General features: G+C 44.3%; 1 protein-coding gene across 3 annotated transcripts in view; it reads right to left on the bottom strand.

Annotated features, from left to right (window-relative positions):
- Positions 1-7434: 7434 nt before the first annotated feature.
- LOC144891839 (AN1-type zinc finger protein 4-like) overlaps positions 7435-15310 on the bottom strand; it is a 57359-nt gene continuing 49483 nt past the window's right edge. For all 3 annotated transcript variants that reach the window (XR_013623238.1, XM_078776638.1, XM_078776639.1), the window contains exon 10: positions 7435-8373. Coding sequence is in view for 2 of the 3 variants with exons in the window: in XM_078776638.1 (XP_078632764.1) it covers positions 8238-8373 (136 nt within the window). In the remaining variant the exon portion in view is untranslated. The remainder of the gene's footprint in view (positions 8374-15310) is intronic.

Raw genomic sequence — 15310 nt, 5'->3', positions numbered from 1 at the left:
ATTATCATCAAAACATTCTACATAAGGGGGCGTTCCTATGGTGAAAATTTCGTGCCCATCAGACCAATAGTTGCTGAGGAAAAAAAAATTCACAATGATCGAAAAAGTGTTGAACTTGTCGAATTATGACATCATAACGAAGGCACCGATGACATCATCATTAACATATCTTATTCCCCAAGGGGAGTACTTGACAATGAGCCACGTTTCAATTTTTTCCATGGAGCGGTTTCAGAGATATAGAGGTGCAACTTTTTTGCTTTTTTCCAAGATGGCGTCTGTACCACGTGACCTCTGACTAATTCTCATTAAAAAATTATACAGGAGGCACCACACATATTCTGAAAATTTCGTGTCCATCGGACTAACAGTTGCAGAGGAAGTTTTGTTTTATTCATACTGATCAGATCAAGAATTGTAGTTGTCAAATTATGATGTCATAATTAAGGCACCGATGACATCACCATGAACATGTCTTATTCCACATGGTGAGTACTTGACAATGAGGCATGTTTCAATTTTTTCCATTGAGCGGTTTGTGAGATGTAGAGGTGTAACGTTTTTCCAAGATGGCGGCCGTACCACGTGACCTACGACGTCATAATTATGAATATAAAAAATTCTACAGGCGGAGGCACTTCTCTGGTAAGATTTCATGTCGATCGGACCAATGGTTGCCAAGAAAATGAATTTTTAAAATTCAGACACGTGCATGCAGACACAACTAAACACGTACGGCACACGGCACACGTACGCACTACGCACCTGAATGCTTAACCTCGATTTTTGCTTCGCGAGCGCAGGGCAACAACCCGGGTTACGTGCATAAAGCAAGAACGTGCCTACTGCTTATACCGTAATTCAAAACACCTCACAGCACTGGAAAACGTGGGAATACTGTAAACGGTGTCTTGTAATACCCTTCTACACCAGTAGGGGGCGCGCCACGATATACATTTACATTGAAAATTTGCGTCGTCGTCTCTTCCTAACATCACCTGACAAAGATGAAAAACATCCCTTTTAACTAAATAGACAGGTCCATGCCAGGCAGAAATGGCGCCGTTTTCCAGTCAAGGTTTTCTCAGTGGATTTATATACTTTTGATCATACTCTGTCGAATAAGCTTGTGGGCCACCCTGAAATTTGCCTCAAATCCAAGATGGCGGCCAAAAATCCAAAATGGCCACCAGAATAGCTAAAATAGTATTTCTGAGAGTTGCTTTTACCCATAGATGATTTTTTTTCAACTGATTGTGGCCTATTATGATAAAGAAAGATAACTCAGTCATAACTCAGCCATAAAAATTAACAATCGGTACTTTATTAACAAAATGGCCGCCGGGCAACTTCCGTATTACGGAAACTGCTATAACTTCAGTTCCGAGTGTGATATGATTATAATTTTGGTGTCCAGTCATATGTTTTTGGGGTCAAGGAATCCATATTTGTACTTTTTATTTCAGTGAAATCATTGGTTCATAAAGAAATCTAAGATGGCTGCCAATACTGGCCACCGATGTGGCAGATTCAGTCATGTCTTGTGCTCCATAATATATATTACAATACATTTTGATTCAATTTCTTGGTTTCCAAAGTCTGGTTATCCATTTAGTTGGTTTATCATGACACTAGCTCAATAGATCATCCCCTAAATCATGGATGAACAATAAATCCAAGATGGCTGCCGCTGAACGGCTCCTAGTCAGTTTTGCTTCGTCTACCAAACTACACAGGTTTATAAAATGTATCTGAATTCCCATTCAATATGATCCCCGGCTTTGGTTATGCTTTGGGAAAAATATGTTGTTCAAAAGGCACATAATCCTCAGTTACTAAGATCAAGATCAAGATCACTCTCTTCACTCTGAAAGTCTGAATAAAGTCCACAGGTATCCGAAGAAAGTTGTTCCATGGTGCTCTCCGAATTAAGGCTTAAGGACGTATCAGCAATGTTGTGCCTCATAGCAGCTGTAAGGGAGAAGAGCATTGAAACACACCTGGCAGCAGAGAGAACGCTTCTTCCAAAGTGCTTTGCTTTCGGGCACATCAACTATGCTAGGTACCTGACATTCCAACACGTCAATCTCCAAAATCTGAAGGTGAATCACAAAGATGCCTGGGATGATCTGTTGCAAAATGGATTCGGAGGGTCGATGACTGGCGAGCCCTTTTCTACGATCCATGGGGACTTGATCACTGAGACCACAATCAACAGAGAGGTTAAAGTCCGGGGTGGTCCAATGCAAGGCGGTTACAGTACCAGCAAGCAGACAACAGATGCGTTCATAAAAACGAGTCACTTAATGGCAAAGCTCAGAGGAAGATTGAAGGAAAGGTTGCATATCCTGACCTCTTCAACTCACAAGGAAACAACAATAGGGGCACGGAGGCAGCATGACAACATGGTTCGCAACCTAGTCATCCAATTGGATAAGTACTTTGACCCTTTTCTGATTGGTTCTGCGCGTCACATGAAAACTGGAGTGGAAATTAACCAAGGTATTGTCAGTGGATTGTTGTCATCAACCGAAGCAGGAGAGAAACAATTCCAAGACTTTGTTAACCTTAGACTCAAGGCTACTGGAGAAGGCAGAATGAACATTTTTGACAGGATTGTGAATCTCAAGATCAAAACGGGCATGGAGAAGGTCAAGAAAAATCCAAAGGCAGTGAACGTTCTCAAGGAGGATCGACAAGCATTTGGTGTGTTGGTAGGAAAGGCAACTACCCCTGAAGAGGCACATTCACACCCCCTGACAACTATTCCACTTGCCCTTGCCACACCAGAACGAGACATTCGACAAGGTTCTAAAGCAGCGCTGAGGAACTACCTTATTGAGGAATCTTCATCAACTACAGAGGAACCGCCAAATAGAAGCAACTGGCTGATTGACGGAATGGCAGCTGTAAAGTCAATCCCGGCTCAACAGACTTGGGGAGAATACACTGATGCCCTATTGAAATTCTGCATGCCACCAAGCCAGTCAAACCCAAAACAGCTTGGGATCATATTTGATTCCTACTGTACGTCCACTACAAAGGAGTTAACCCAACGACGCCGAGGGATCTCTGGTAGAAGAACCCACATCACAAGCCCCGAGCAGAGTATGCCCAGAGGCAAAGATTGGGACGCATTTCTGCATAATGCTGAAAACAAGACTGAGCTGATTAAATTTATGGTCACTTACTTCAAAAGTGATTCAGTCAGATCGAAACTCAGAATTCCACTCACCGTGACAGAGGAACAGAATACATGGTTGATCACGCAAACTAAGTTTGAACAACTTGAATCCTGCAACCATCATGAGGCTGACACCAGGCTTGTTCTTCATGCAAGCAAGTGCGAAGGTCCAGTTGTGATTAAGGCTTCAGATACAGATGTACTGATCCTCTTGAGCTATGCCTATTCTGTCTGCAAACCACCACAAGACTGGTTCATGAAGATTGACCATCGGTACGTCAGTGTCAAGAAACTAACGACTCATTTTGGAGATGAAGTGTGTCAAACTCTCCCAGCATATCATAGCATTACTGGATGTGACACGACATCATTCCCATTTCGCATCGGCAAAATCAAGCCATTGAAGAAGATGTTGAAACAAGAGAAATCCCATCTACTCTCTCAGCTGGGCAGATCAAATCAATCTTTTCAAGATGCTACCAGTGCTAAATGCTTCTTCAGAACCTGTATGTATTCTGGAAGTGAACAAGAAAGCTTTGTTGAAACAAGGATCCGAACGTACAACACTCAAAAGGTGAAATCTAGTTCCAGCATCCTTCCAGACGAGAGTAGCACCAATGAACACCTCAAGAGGAGTGACCTTCAGGCATGGGTGTGGTACCAGTGTCTCAAGCAAAACATTGAGTATCCTTCTATCACTGACAGAGGATGGGAAAATACAGATGATGGTATCAGGCCAATATGGTTTACCTGCCCGCAACTCCCTCCAAGCCTCTCCAAGAAAAAGAGCAAGAAAAGACAAATTCAAAGTAAGTATACTAAAAATATATCATTACTTTGATCATTGCTTTTCGTTCCTGTCATAAAGTTCCTCCAATGTATTCCCACTGGCAGTGCATTCATCCAGATTAAATATGTGTAACCTTCCACTTACAGGTCTCGCGGAGTATGATGCAGATTTAGAAGATGCAGTAGAAGAGAGAAGCCAGCCTTCAAGGAAGAAGAGACACAGGAATACAAGCAGAAAACATGTACAAGACAGTGAAGTTCACTGTAGAGAAAGAGAAAAGCAAGGTAGATAAGTCCAAAATGCAATCGTAATTTTGTTATTTTTATATGATTTACTGTTTTGAATCCCGACTATATCCATTCACATTTTTTATAGGTATCGGTGGGGCAGAAGAAAGAGCAGAAGAATCTGAAGTTGATGAAGAGTACCAAGGAGATGGGGAAAATTCGGAGAGCACCATGGAACAACTTTCTTCGGATACCTGTGGACTTTATTCAGACTTTCAGAGTGAAGAGAGTGATCTTGATCTTGATCTTAGTAACTGAGGATTATGTGCCTTTTGAACAACATATTTTTCCCAAAGCATAACCAAAGCCGGGGATCATATTGAATGGGAATTCAGATACATTTTATAAACCTGTGTAGTTTGGTAGACGAAGCAAAACTGACTAGGAGCCGTTCAGCGGCAGCCATCTTGGATTTATTGTTCATCCATGATTTAGGGGATGATCTATTGAGCTAGTGTCATGATAAACCAACTAAATGGATAACCAGACTTTGGAAACCAAGAAATTGAATCAAAATGTATTGTAATATATATTATGGAGCACAAGACATGACTGAATCTGCCACATCGGTGGCCAGTATTGGCAGCCATCTTAGATTTCTTTATGAACCAATGATTTCACTGAAATAAAAAGTACAAATATGGATTCCTTGACCCCAAAAACATATGACTGGACACCAAAATTATAATCATATCACACTCGGAACTGAAGTTATAGCAGTTTCCGTAATACGGAAGTTGCCCGGCGGCCATTTTGTTAATAAAGTACCGATTGTTAATTTTTATGGCTGAGTTATGACTGAGTTATCTTTCTTTATCATAATAGGCCACAATCAGTTGAAAAAAAATCATCTATGGGTAAAAGCAACTCTCAGAAATACTATTTTAGCTATTCTGGTGGCCATTTTGGATTTTTGGCCGCCATCTTGGATTTGAGGCAAATTTCAGGGTGGCCCACAAGCTTATTCGACAGAGTATGATCAAAAGTATATAAATCCACTGAGAAAACCTTGACTGGAAAACGGCGCCATTTCTGCCTGGCATGGACCTGTCTAAAATGGGGTCATGCTGATCCCATGGAGCCAGTCTAGATGTAATCTGCCAACAACTGTAGGAGGACTAGTGCGACAAACACATTTAGCATATGAGGAAAGATGGCCGAAATCTTCCGAATCCGTGTCAATCCTTCATTGACCACAACGTCCACACCGTGAACTCCCTCCTCTCGCTCGTCACTTCCGGCTTTTGTTATTAGAAGCGTCTTTGGAAAAACGCCAAAATAAAGCTATCTTAACACGGATATACACCTCAACACGCAAACCCATTGGTGGGGAAAACCCCATTGGGGGTGGAGGGCGGAAAATGAATTCGTTAACACCTTCATTGTCTGACCCTTAGTCTTCCTGTCAAGTTTGGTTGAGATTGGATGTCTTGGATTGGATAAGTAATGACCGAATGTATCGCAGTCAAAAATTGTCAGTCAGACAGACAGACACCAAATTGCATATTTTCGTATGATGATGATGGTGATGACTTCAGGCAATGATAAATAAAATATATTAAATCACGGTTCAGCTTCCATTCTCTAATCTGTCTCATTAACCTTGTGCCGTGTCTATCTCGTGTTCCCATGTGAATGAATAAGAATAGATAGTCTTATAGATAAGATTCATTGTGATTCTGACCAGGGGATTTATTTTGTATCTATAACTTCAGTTTTGTCGTGTGTGTGTGTGTGTGTGTGTGTGTGTGTGTGCGTGCGTGTGTGTGTGTGTGTGTGTGTGTGTGTGTGTGTGTGTCTCCCACCATCTCTGTGGTAATAAACATTTTCTTCTTAACAAGCTGTACGTGGTCATTCAAAGTAGGGGACTTTTCCATAAAGCGTGAGTGAATTGACTTTTAAAATCTGGGAACGGCTGATTGGTTAACGCGCATTTAACACGTACAGGCAAGGGGCTACTCAAAAATTACGTAATGCTATTTTTTAGAACAAAGCCAATGTAAATCTGACAAAACAAACCCATTTAGTGTATATAATCAGAGAGGCCTACAGGCCGAAAGTGTTAGGCCCACCAGAAAACCAAGATGGCGGCCGTATCATTTCATATCGATGCTATGGTGGGTGGAGTCAAGCAACAGATGTGGGTGTGGTCCCACAACTGTCCGACCAATGGATGCACATTTCAAAAATCGACCCCCAACACCAACACGCTTTTGTTGACTTTCGACATGTGGCAGGTAAAAATCTGCTTGAAAGCAACTTTCCCACAAGAATACGAACCAGGGACAACAGCATATAGAAAGCTGCAGAAGAGATTAACTAAATCTGCACAGCAAAGCTGCCTTTTTGTGAAAGCACTTGTTAATACCATCACAAAATTGCATTACCATCACAAAATCAAACTGCTAAAATTGTTTTTAGTGACATTAATGCAGTTTTGTTGTTTGGATATGCTAACTACCTCAATGCAAATTTTCAGATGGAAATGGAGGTAGGCATTTGACCATACTGTGTTGGTTGAATGAATAGCCCGTGCTATTGAGACGATTTGGTCTTAGCCTAAACATTTGCAACCTTAGTTGAACCTTAACCTCCCACCAACTCACCCAATGTCTTTGCTCCACTTCTATTCCCCCAACATGATAATCTTGTGTTCACCAAAAGCAATCATATCACACGCAAAACGGTGCGCATGGTTCGTCGAACACAGACAATACAATCTTCAAGACTGATAGACCTCGCAACACATTAGCAAACAGCTCATACCATTCTTATTTCGGTGAAAACTACAACGGTACTCGGTAGAGAGCAATACTCCACCAGGCTGAGCAGTTTACATTTTGTATCCCACTGATAGGCCAGATCTGGATCTTTACCAAAATTGAATCAATTCATCCTCGTCATATACCCAACCTGTCCACCAAATTTCGTCCAAATCCATCCAAAACTTTTTGAGATATCCTACTCAAAGAGAAACAAGAAACCACAACCTCTGTCCACCAGGGGTGGCGGATGTAATAACCTCCACAAATAAAACCACTTCGTGCAACTACATTCAGTGTCGTTCCGGAAACTAAATTGCATGCGGAATCATGGTTGCCGACGGAACAAAGTGTCAAGATACAAGTGTGAGAATAAAGATACAAAACATGTAACTGGAGATAATCAGGATATGAGGTTGAACACATTTTATTCGACGGTGTTTCCCTCCAATCTCAATGTTTTGACAGGTAATGACAAAAAACCGGATTTCATTTCTAGGTGTTTTTATCCTTCCAAAAGTCAAGTAATTAAGGACCAAATAGTCAGACGATATATTCACCACAAATCATTACTTTTTTATGCAGAACATATTTGTAACAATATGAAAATAATTTCCATTTGCAAACATCGACACCAAAAGTGGAATACAGTTCAAGAATAGGCCCCACACCTCAAATTTTAATATGCTCTCCAGATAATGCTACTTGGATCTTTTCAGGCTCCATTTTGCAAAGAAATTTCACAGCAATGATAAAAGATCAACAAAGTACATTAACAATTCGATTTTCCACATCAGGTGACAACAGAGTGCAGGGACAAGGCACAATAAGGGGAAGATAATCACAATCTGTTCAGTTATACAAAGGCCTTCAATATTCAAGCTATCCCTCAAAATAAAGCTCGTATAATTGCACAAACAAGAAAAGGTCACTGGAATCTTGATGGGATGGGTCAAACACGATAGCAAGGTCTGCCACCTGGATAGTTCATGGCACAAAGGTGGAAAAATAAATAAATAAAATAAAAATTCACAATCCCAACATGACTTTTACATGCACTAGACTGCTGTTATCCATATCGATAGCTGGCTTTCTTGTATAACTCGGGTATTTTCATTCACGCAATCACACTTGAACAGTCCTGCGGAAACCGTGCACAATAATGCAAGAAAGATGAGCGACCTGTGACAGAAATGTAGGTCGAGTTGGCAAAACTAAATCTTTGGTAACTTTAAAGGTGTAACAACTGGATTGGCTTCACGGAGGAAGTGGCGGGCCAACATCTTGTGATCAAAGCCGCACTTGTGCGCTTCGGCATAGCGATGTGTTCCGCAGAAGTTTCCACCGCATCTGCTCGCAACACAACAAACAATCCTAAAAACATGAACAACTAGATGGTATTCATAGAATACTTAACCTGCGCAACTTATTGCGAGCCAACTCTTCTGTTTTTGAACATTTTTTTTTCTTTGATCCAATATGGCTGCCAGACCACGTGAGCGATGACATCATAAATTTATATTCTCTAATATAATTGTTGCATAGATCACGCTCAATACATTTCAAACTGATCAGACTAAGCGTTGTCCCTGTCGAATTATGACGTCATAATTATGGCACAAATGACGTCATTGTTAACAACACCTATTCCCCATATGGAGTTCTTTACAATGAGCCATGTTTAAATTTTTTCCATGCAGCTGTTTTGAAGATATAGATGTGCAACGTTTTTCGGTTTTTCCAAGATGGCACCTGTACCACATGACCTATGACATCATGATTATCATTAAAATATTTCAAAGGAGGAGGCGCTCCTATGGTGAAAATTTCGTGTCCATCAGACCAACAGTTGCTGAATTTTTTTTTAATAATGATCGGATGAATAAGTGTTGTATTTGTAGAATTATGACATCATAACAAAGGCACCGATGACATCATTAACATATCATATTCCCCATGGGGAGTACTTGACAATGAGCCAGGTCTCAATTTTTTCCATGGAGTGGTTTCAGAGATAGGGGTGCGAAGTTTTTTCGAAGATGGCGCCTGTACCACGTGACCAATGACGTCATAATAATCATTAAAATATTATACACGAGGCGCTCCTATGGTGAAAATTTCATGTCAATCAGACCAACGGTTGCCGAGAAAATGAATTTTTAAAATGCGGACACGTACAGCACTCGGCACACGTACGGACGTAACTGAATGCTTAACCCCGCTTTTCGCTTTGCGAGCGCAGGGTAATGACTCACAATCGGCTAATTCTTGCTAATGGATTTTTGCGTTATGATAAATTGCATACCATAGGAACGAGACGAGCATTTGATTGGAGACTGACGGAATTTTTTTTTTAATCAAACTAGAAAGCATTCCAAAATGCAAAGGCCACCTTCGTCCGCTTTGTACTCAAACTAAACTTGACGAAAACAACAGCTTAAAAATAATAATAATATTAAATAATTCCACTTTATTAATCAGTCCTCTCCCCATATTCTCATAATAAGGTTTCTTGAAAATGTCATGACAAAAGCTCAAATGGTAAAAAGGTTGTGGCCTGGAACAAGAGGCACAATGGTAAATAAATAAACACAGAAGCAATTTTTTAAAACCCTAAAAAACCTCTGTCTCATGCGGCAGATGGGTGATGAGGACAGAATAAACACGACAAAGGATAGAGAGGACAGGATAGAGAGGACAGGATAGAGAGGAAAGGACAGGCTAGAGAAGACAGGACAGAGAGGACAGGATAGAGAGGACAGGATAGAGAGGACAGGATAGAGAGGACAGGCTAGAGAGGACAGGCTAGAGAGGACAGGCTAGAGAAGAGAGGACAGGATAGAGAGGAAAGGACAGGCTAGAGAAGACAGGACAGAGAGGACAGGATAGAGAGGACAGGATAGAGAGGACAGGATAGAGAGGAAAGGACAGGCTAGAGAGGAAAGGACAGGATAGAGAGGAGAGGACAGGATGGAGAGGAAAGGATGGAGAGGAAAGGACAGGATAGAGAGGAGAGGACAGGATAGAGAGGAAAGGACAGGATAGAGAGGAAAGGACAGGATAGAGAGGAAAGGATAGAGAGGACAGGATAGAGAGGACAGGATAGAGAGGAGAGGACAGGATAGAGAGGAGAGGACAGGATAGAGAGGAAAGGACAGGCTAGAGAAGACAGGACAGAGAGGACAGGCTAGAGAAGAGAGGACAGGATAGAGAGGACAGGATAGAGAGGACAGGATAGAGAGGACAGGACAGAGAGGACAGGACAGAGAGGACAGGATAGAGAGGAGAGGACAGGATAGAGAGGAGAGGACAGGATGGAGAGGAAAGGATGGAGAGGAAAGGACAGGATAGAGAGGAGAGGACAGGATAGAGAGGAAAGGACAGGATAGAGAGGAAAGGATAGAGAGGACAGGATAGAGAGGAGAGGACAGGATAGAGAGGAGAGGACAGGATAGAGAGGAGAGGACAGGATAGAGAGGAGAGGACAGGATAGAGAGGAGAGGACAGGATAGAGAGGAGAGGACAGGATAGAGAGGAGAGGACAGGACAGGATAGAGAGGAGAGGACAGGACAGGATAGAGAGGAGAGGACAGGATAGAGAGGAGAGGCCAGGATAGAGAGGAGAGGACAGGATAGAGAGGAGAGGACAGGATAGAGAGGAGAGGACAGGATAGAGAGGAGAGGACAGGACAGTATAGAGAGGAGAGGACAGGACAAGAGAGGAGAGGGGAGGACAGCATGGAGAGGAGAGGACAGGATAGAGAGGAGAGGACAGGATAGAGAGGAGAGGACAGGATAGAGAGGAGAGGACAGGATAGAGAGGAGAGGACGGGATAGAGAGGAGAGGACAGGATAGAGAGGAGAGGACAGGATAGAGAGGACAGGATAGAGAGGACAGGATATAGAGGACAGGATAGAGGACAGGATAGAGGACAGGATAGAGGACAGGATAGAGGACAGGATAGAGGACAGGATAGAGGACAGGATAGAGGACAGGATAGAGGACAGGATAGAGGACAGGATAGAGGACAGGACAGAGAGGACAGGATAGAGAGGACAGGATAGAGAGGACAGGCCAGAGAGGACAGGACAGAGAGGACAGGACAGAGAAGACAGGACAGAGAAGACTTCCCTGAAATGGTTATGACAAACTTCCCTGAAAATGTCTGCTGCTCTTCTTCTGCTCCAATCGGCTCATCTGATCATGTGCTTGTCAAAGTGGACATCTCTCTGACCATTCTCAGAGAGCCTCCTCAGCATCGACGAGTCTGGCATTTCACTCAGGCCAACTGGCACGGTCTTCAAGCAGCCATCAATCATCTGGACTGGTCTCCCATCTCTACCGCCTCTGACATCAACTCATCCTGGGAATTCTTTCAAAGTAAATTGCTCTCTCTCATGCACAGATTTATCCCATCTCGTCTTCAGTTGTCATACCCTTCCTCCCGTCCATGGTACACGGAATCTTGTGGTGAGGCTGTTGCCCTGAAACAACTTGCTTTCGTCTCCTGGAAAGCAAATCCAACGGAAGGAAATCTCATTTCCTTTCACAAAGCCCGAAACAAGTGTGTGTCCACCCTCAGGAGAGCCAGGAAACAATATCTCACCGTTCTCAAGACCGAACTCTCTTATCTGTCTCCCTCTTCCAAATCCTGGTGGCGTCTGGTCAAATCTGTTTCTGGTGTTTGTTCCCCCTCCATCCCCTCCCTCACCTCAAACGGCTTAACGGCTGACTCCGCACGTGAAAAAGCTGAATGCCTCAACTCTGTGTTTGCCTCTAAATCTTGTGTCCCAAACCCATCCCTCTCTGTACCCACCGTACCCAGTCGACCCAGCTGCTCCTGGACTCTGTCCTTTCCTCCTGACAAGGTGGAAAAGTTTCTGTCAACCCTCGACTCTGATTCTGCAACTGGTCCTGACGGCATCAGCCCACGGGTCCTAAAATCATGTGCTTCCGCTCTTTCACTCCCTCTTTCTGTTCTCTTCACCCTCTCCTTTGCTCAAGGTCATCTGCCATCTGCTTGGAAATCAGCCAACATCACCGCTTTGCACAAAAAAGGTGCAAAAACAGATCCCAGCAACTACAGACCAATCAGCCTTCTCCCAATTATCAGCAAAGTCATGGAATCCATCATTGCTTCAGAGATGAAATCTTTCCTCTTCTCCAATGGCTTGATCTCTGATCATCAATTTGGTTTCAGACCTGGTCACTCTACTCTGGACATGCTGCTTCTGCTTTCTCAACAATGGATGGAGGTCCTCAACGCCAAACAGGAAATTAGATCCGTCTCCCTTGACATTTCACGTGCCTTCGATACGGTCTGGCACCCTGCTCTGCTCACCAAACTCTCCTCCTTTGGTATCCATGGAAATCTCCACGCATGGCTGGCGGACTTCCTCTCTGGTCGTAGTCAACGTGTGGCCCTGAATGGGTTTCTCTCATCTCCTCTTCCTGTTCAGGCTGGAGTTCCCCAAGGTAGTGTTCTGGGCCCTGTGCTTTTTCTGGTCTTCATCAATGATCTCTGTGACTCTCTTTAAAATCCTCTCTATCTCTTTGCTGACGACTCTACTCTCTGTCGCTCCATTCCTCATCCCTCAGATCGGCAGTCTGCAGCCTCCTCACTCTCTGCAGACCTGGACAAAATCACAGACTGGGCAAACAAATGGAACATGTCTTTCAATCCTGATAAATCTCACACTCTTACGATGTCTCTCCGAAAAGACCGACTGGAAAACCCTCCCATCCACTTTCTGAATAATCCTCTCCAAGAAGTTCTGTCACTCAAGCTTTTGGGTCTCACTATTTGCCATGATCTTTCCTGGGAAAACCACATTTCAAATCTGGCCTCCAAAGCCAGTCGCCGACTGGGCATCCTCCGTCGTGCGAAGTCCTTCCTTGGCACACCTGAGCTCCTCACCACATACAAGGCTTTCATCCGCAGCTCTATGAAATACTGCTCTCCCCTCTGGTCTGGTGCTCCTGCCTCACACCTAGCCCATCTTCACGCTGTTGAAACCAAAGCGTTCAGAATCATTGGAATCTCCCGCGATGAAGCTAACTCCAAGGGCCTTTCACTCACTCACCGCAGGCAGGTTGGTGGTCTTTCCGTCTTCTACCGACTCCTCTCTGGCCTTGCCCCCCCAGCCCTCTCTGGGCTCTGTCCCCCAAATATTCCTACAGGTCGCACAAGATCTGCCTGCAACCCTCTTATGGTTAAACTGCCAAAATCAAGACTTTCTGCTCACCTTCACTCCTTCATTCCTCTTTTCTCCCGCCTCTGGAACAAACTCCCTCACTCTCTTCAATCCCACTCCACCCTCCAGGTCTTTAAAACAGCTGTTCACCACCATCTCTTATCCTCCCCCATCCAAAACCTTGATCTTTTCTACCCCCGCTAATTTCGGTCCCCTTGTGTTTTATACTTCTCCCACCCCCCCCCCCCCCCTTCCCACACCTCCTGCCCCCAAGCCCTCTCCCTCCCACACTTCTCCCTGCTCTCAAATGTTGTGGTTGTGTGCTTCCCCTTCTCTCCCCATCTTGTCTTCCGCTCCCTCTTTTTGTATATTTTGTTTGTCTGGTTGATTTGTTTGTGAAATAAATGTTAGGTCTTTCACGAGCTCTATGAGCTTTCACGAGCTCGATTCAGTATACAAAAAAAAAAAAAAAAAAAAAAAAGACAGGACAGAAAAGACAGGATAGAGAGGACAGGCCAGATAAGACAGGACAGAGAGGACAGGACAGAGAGGACAGGACAGAGAGGACAGGACAGAGAGGACAGGACAGAGAGGACAGGACAGAGAGGACAGGACAGAGAGGAAAGGACAGAGAGGAAAGGACAGAGAGGAAAGGACAGAGAGGAAAGGACAGAGAGGAAAGGACAGAGAGGAAAGGACAGAGAGGAAAGGACAGAGGAAAGGACAGAGAGGAAAGGACAGAGAGGAAAGGACAGAGAGGAAAGGACAGAGAGGAAAGGACAGAGAGGAAAGGACAGAGAGGAAAGGACAGAGAGGAAAGGACAGAGAGGACAAGACAGAGAGGACAGGAAAGAGAGGACAGGACAGAGAAGACAGGACAGAGAAGACAGGACAGAGAAGACAGGACAGAGAAGACAGGACAGAGAAGACAGGACAGAGAAGACAGGACAGAGAAGACAGGACAGAGAAGACAGGACAGATAAGACAGGATAGAGAGGACAGGCCAGATAAGACAAGACAGAGAGGACAGAGGACAGGGTAAACAAGACAGAACAGAGAGGACAGGACAGAGAGGAAAGGACAGAGAGGAAAGGACAGAGAGGAAAGGACAGAGAGGAAAGGACAGAGAGGAAAGGACAGAGAGGACAAGACAGAATGAATGAATGAATGAATGATCGTTTTAAGGATATTTTCCCCGCTAGAGTGGGGGTTAGCCTTGCGGGCCCCATGACAATCATGGTTCCCTGTTTGAGGCAATGTTTTTATGGCCGGATGCCCTTCCTGCCGCCAACCCTTGGTCGGCTGTTACGATGCGCAGGTATACAATGCACCTATTCTAAACCGGGGTACACACCGTGATCATTCATCCCAGCAAGCTGGTACTCAATTTGCCGACCTCGGAAGGATGACAGGCTGAGTCAACCCCCCTGGTGTTAATTCAGCGATCGACCGGGATTTCGAACCCAGGATCTCCCAAGCCGGCACCCTAACCGCTAAGCCAACACCAGGCAGAGAGGACAGAGAGGACAGGACAGAGAAGACAGGACAGAGAAGACAGGACAGAGAGGACAGGATAGAGAGGAGAGGACAGGATAGAGAGGAGAGGACAGGATAGAGAGGACAGGATAGAGAGGAGAGGACAGGATGGAGAGGAGAGGACAGGATGGAGAGGAGAGGACAGGATGGAGAGGAAAGGACAGAGAGCACAGGATAGAGAGGACAGGATAGAGAACAGGACAGAGAGGAGAGGACAGGACAGAGAGGAGGGGACAGGAGAGGATAGAGAGGACAGGATATAGAGGACAGGATATAGAGGACAGGATATAGAGGACAGGATATAGAGGACAGGATATAGAGGACAGGATATAGAGGACAGGATATAGAGGACAGGATATAGAGGACAGGATATAGAGGACAGGATATAGAGGACAGGATATAGAGGACAGGATATAGAGGACAGGATATAGAGGACAGGATACAGAGGACAGGATACAGAGGACAGGATACAGAGGACAGGATACAGAGGACAGGATACAGAGGACAGGATACAGAGGACAGGATACAGAGGACAGGATATAGAGGACAGGATATA

This window comes from Myxine glutinosa, chromosome 4 (assembly GCF_964187855.1).
Source record: "Myxine glutinosa chromosome 4, kmMyxGlut1.1, whole genome shotgun sequence".
Lineage (NCBI taxonomy): Eukaryota > Metazoa > Chordata > Myxini > Myxiniformes > Myxinidae > Myxine > Myxine glutinosa.
This window is presented reverse-complemented; position numbering and strand designations above follow the sequence as displayed.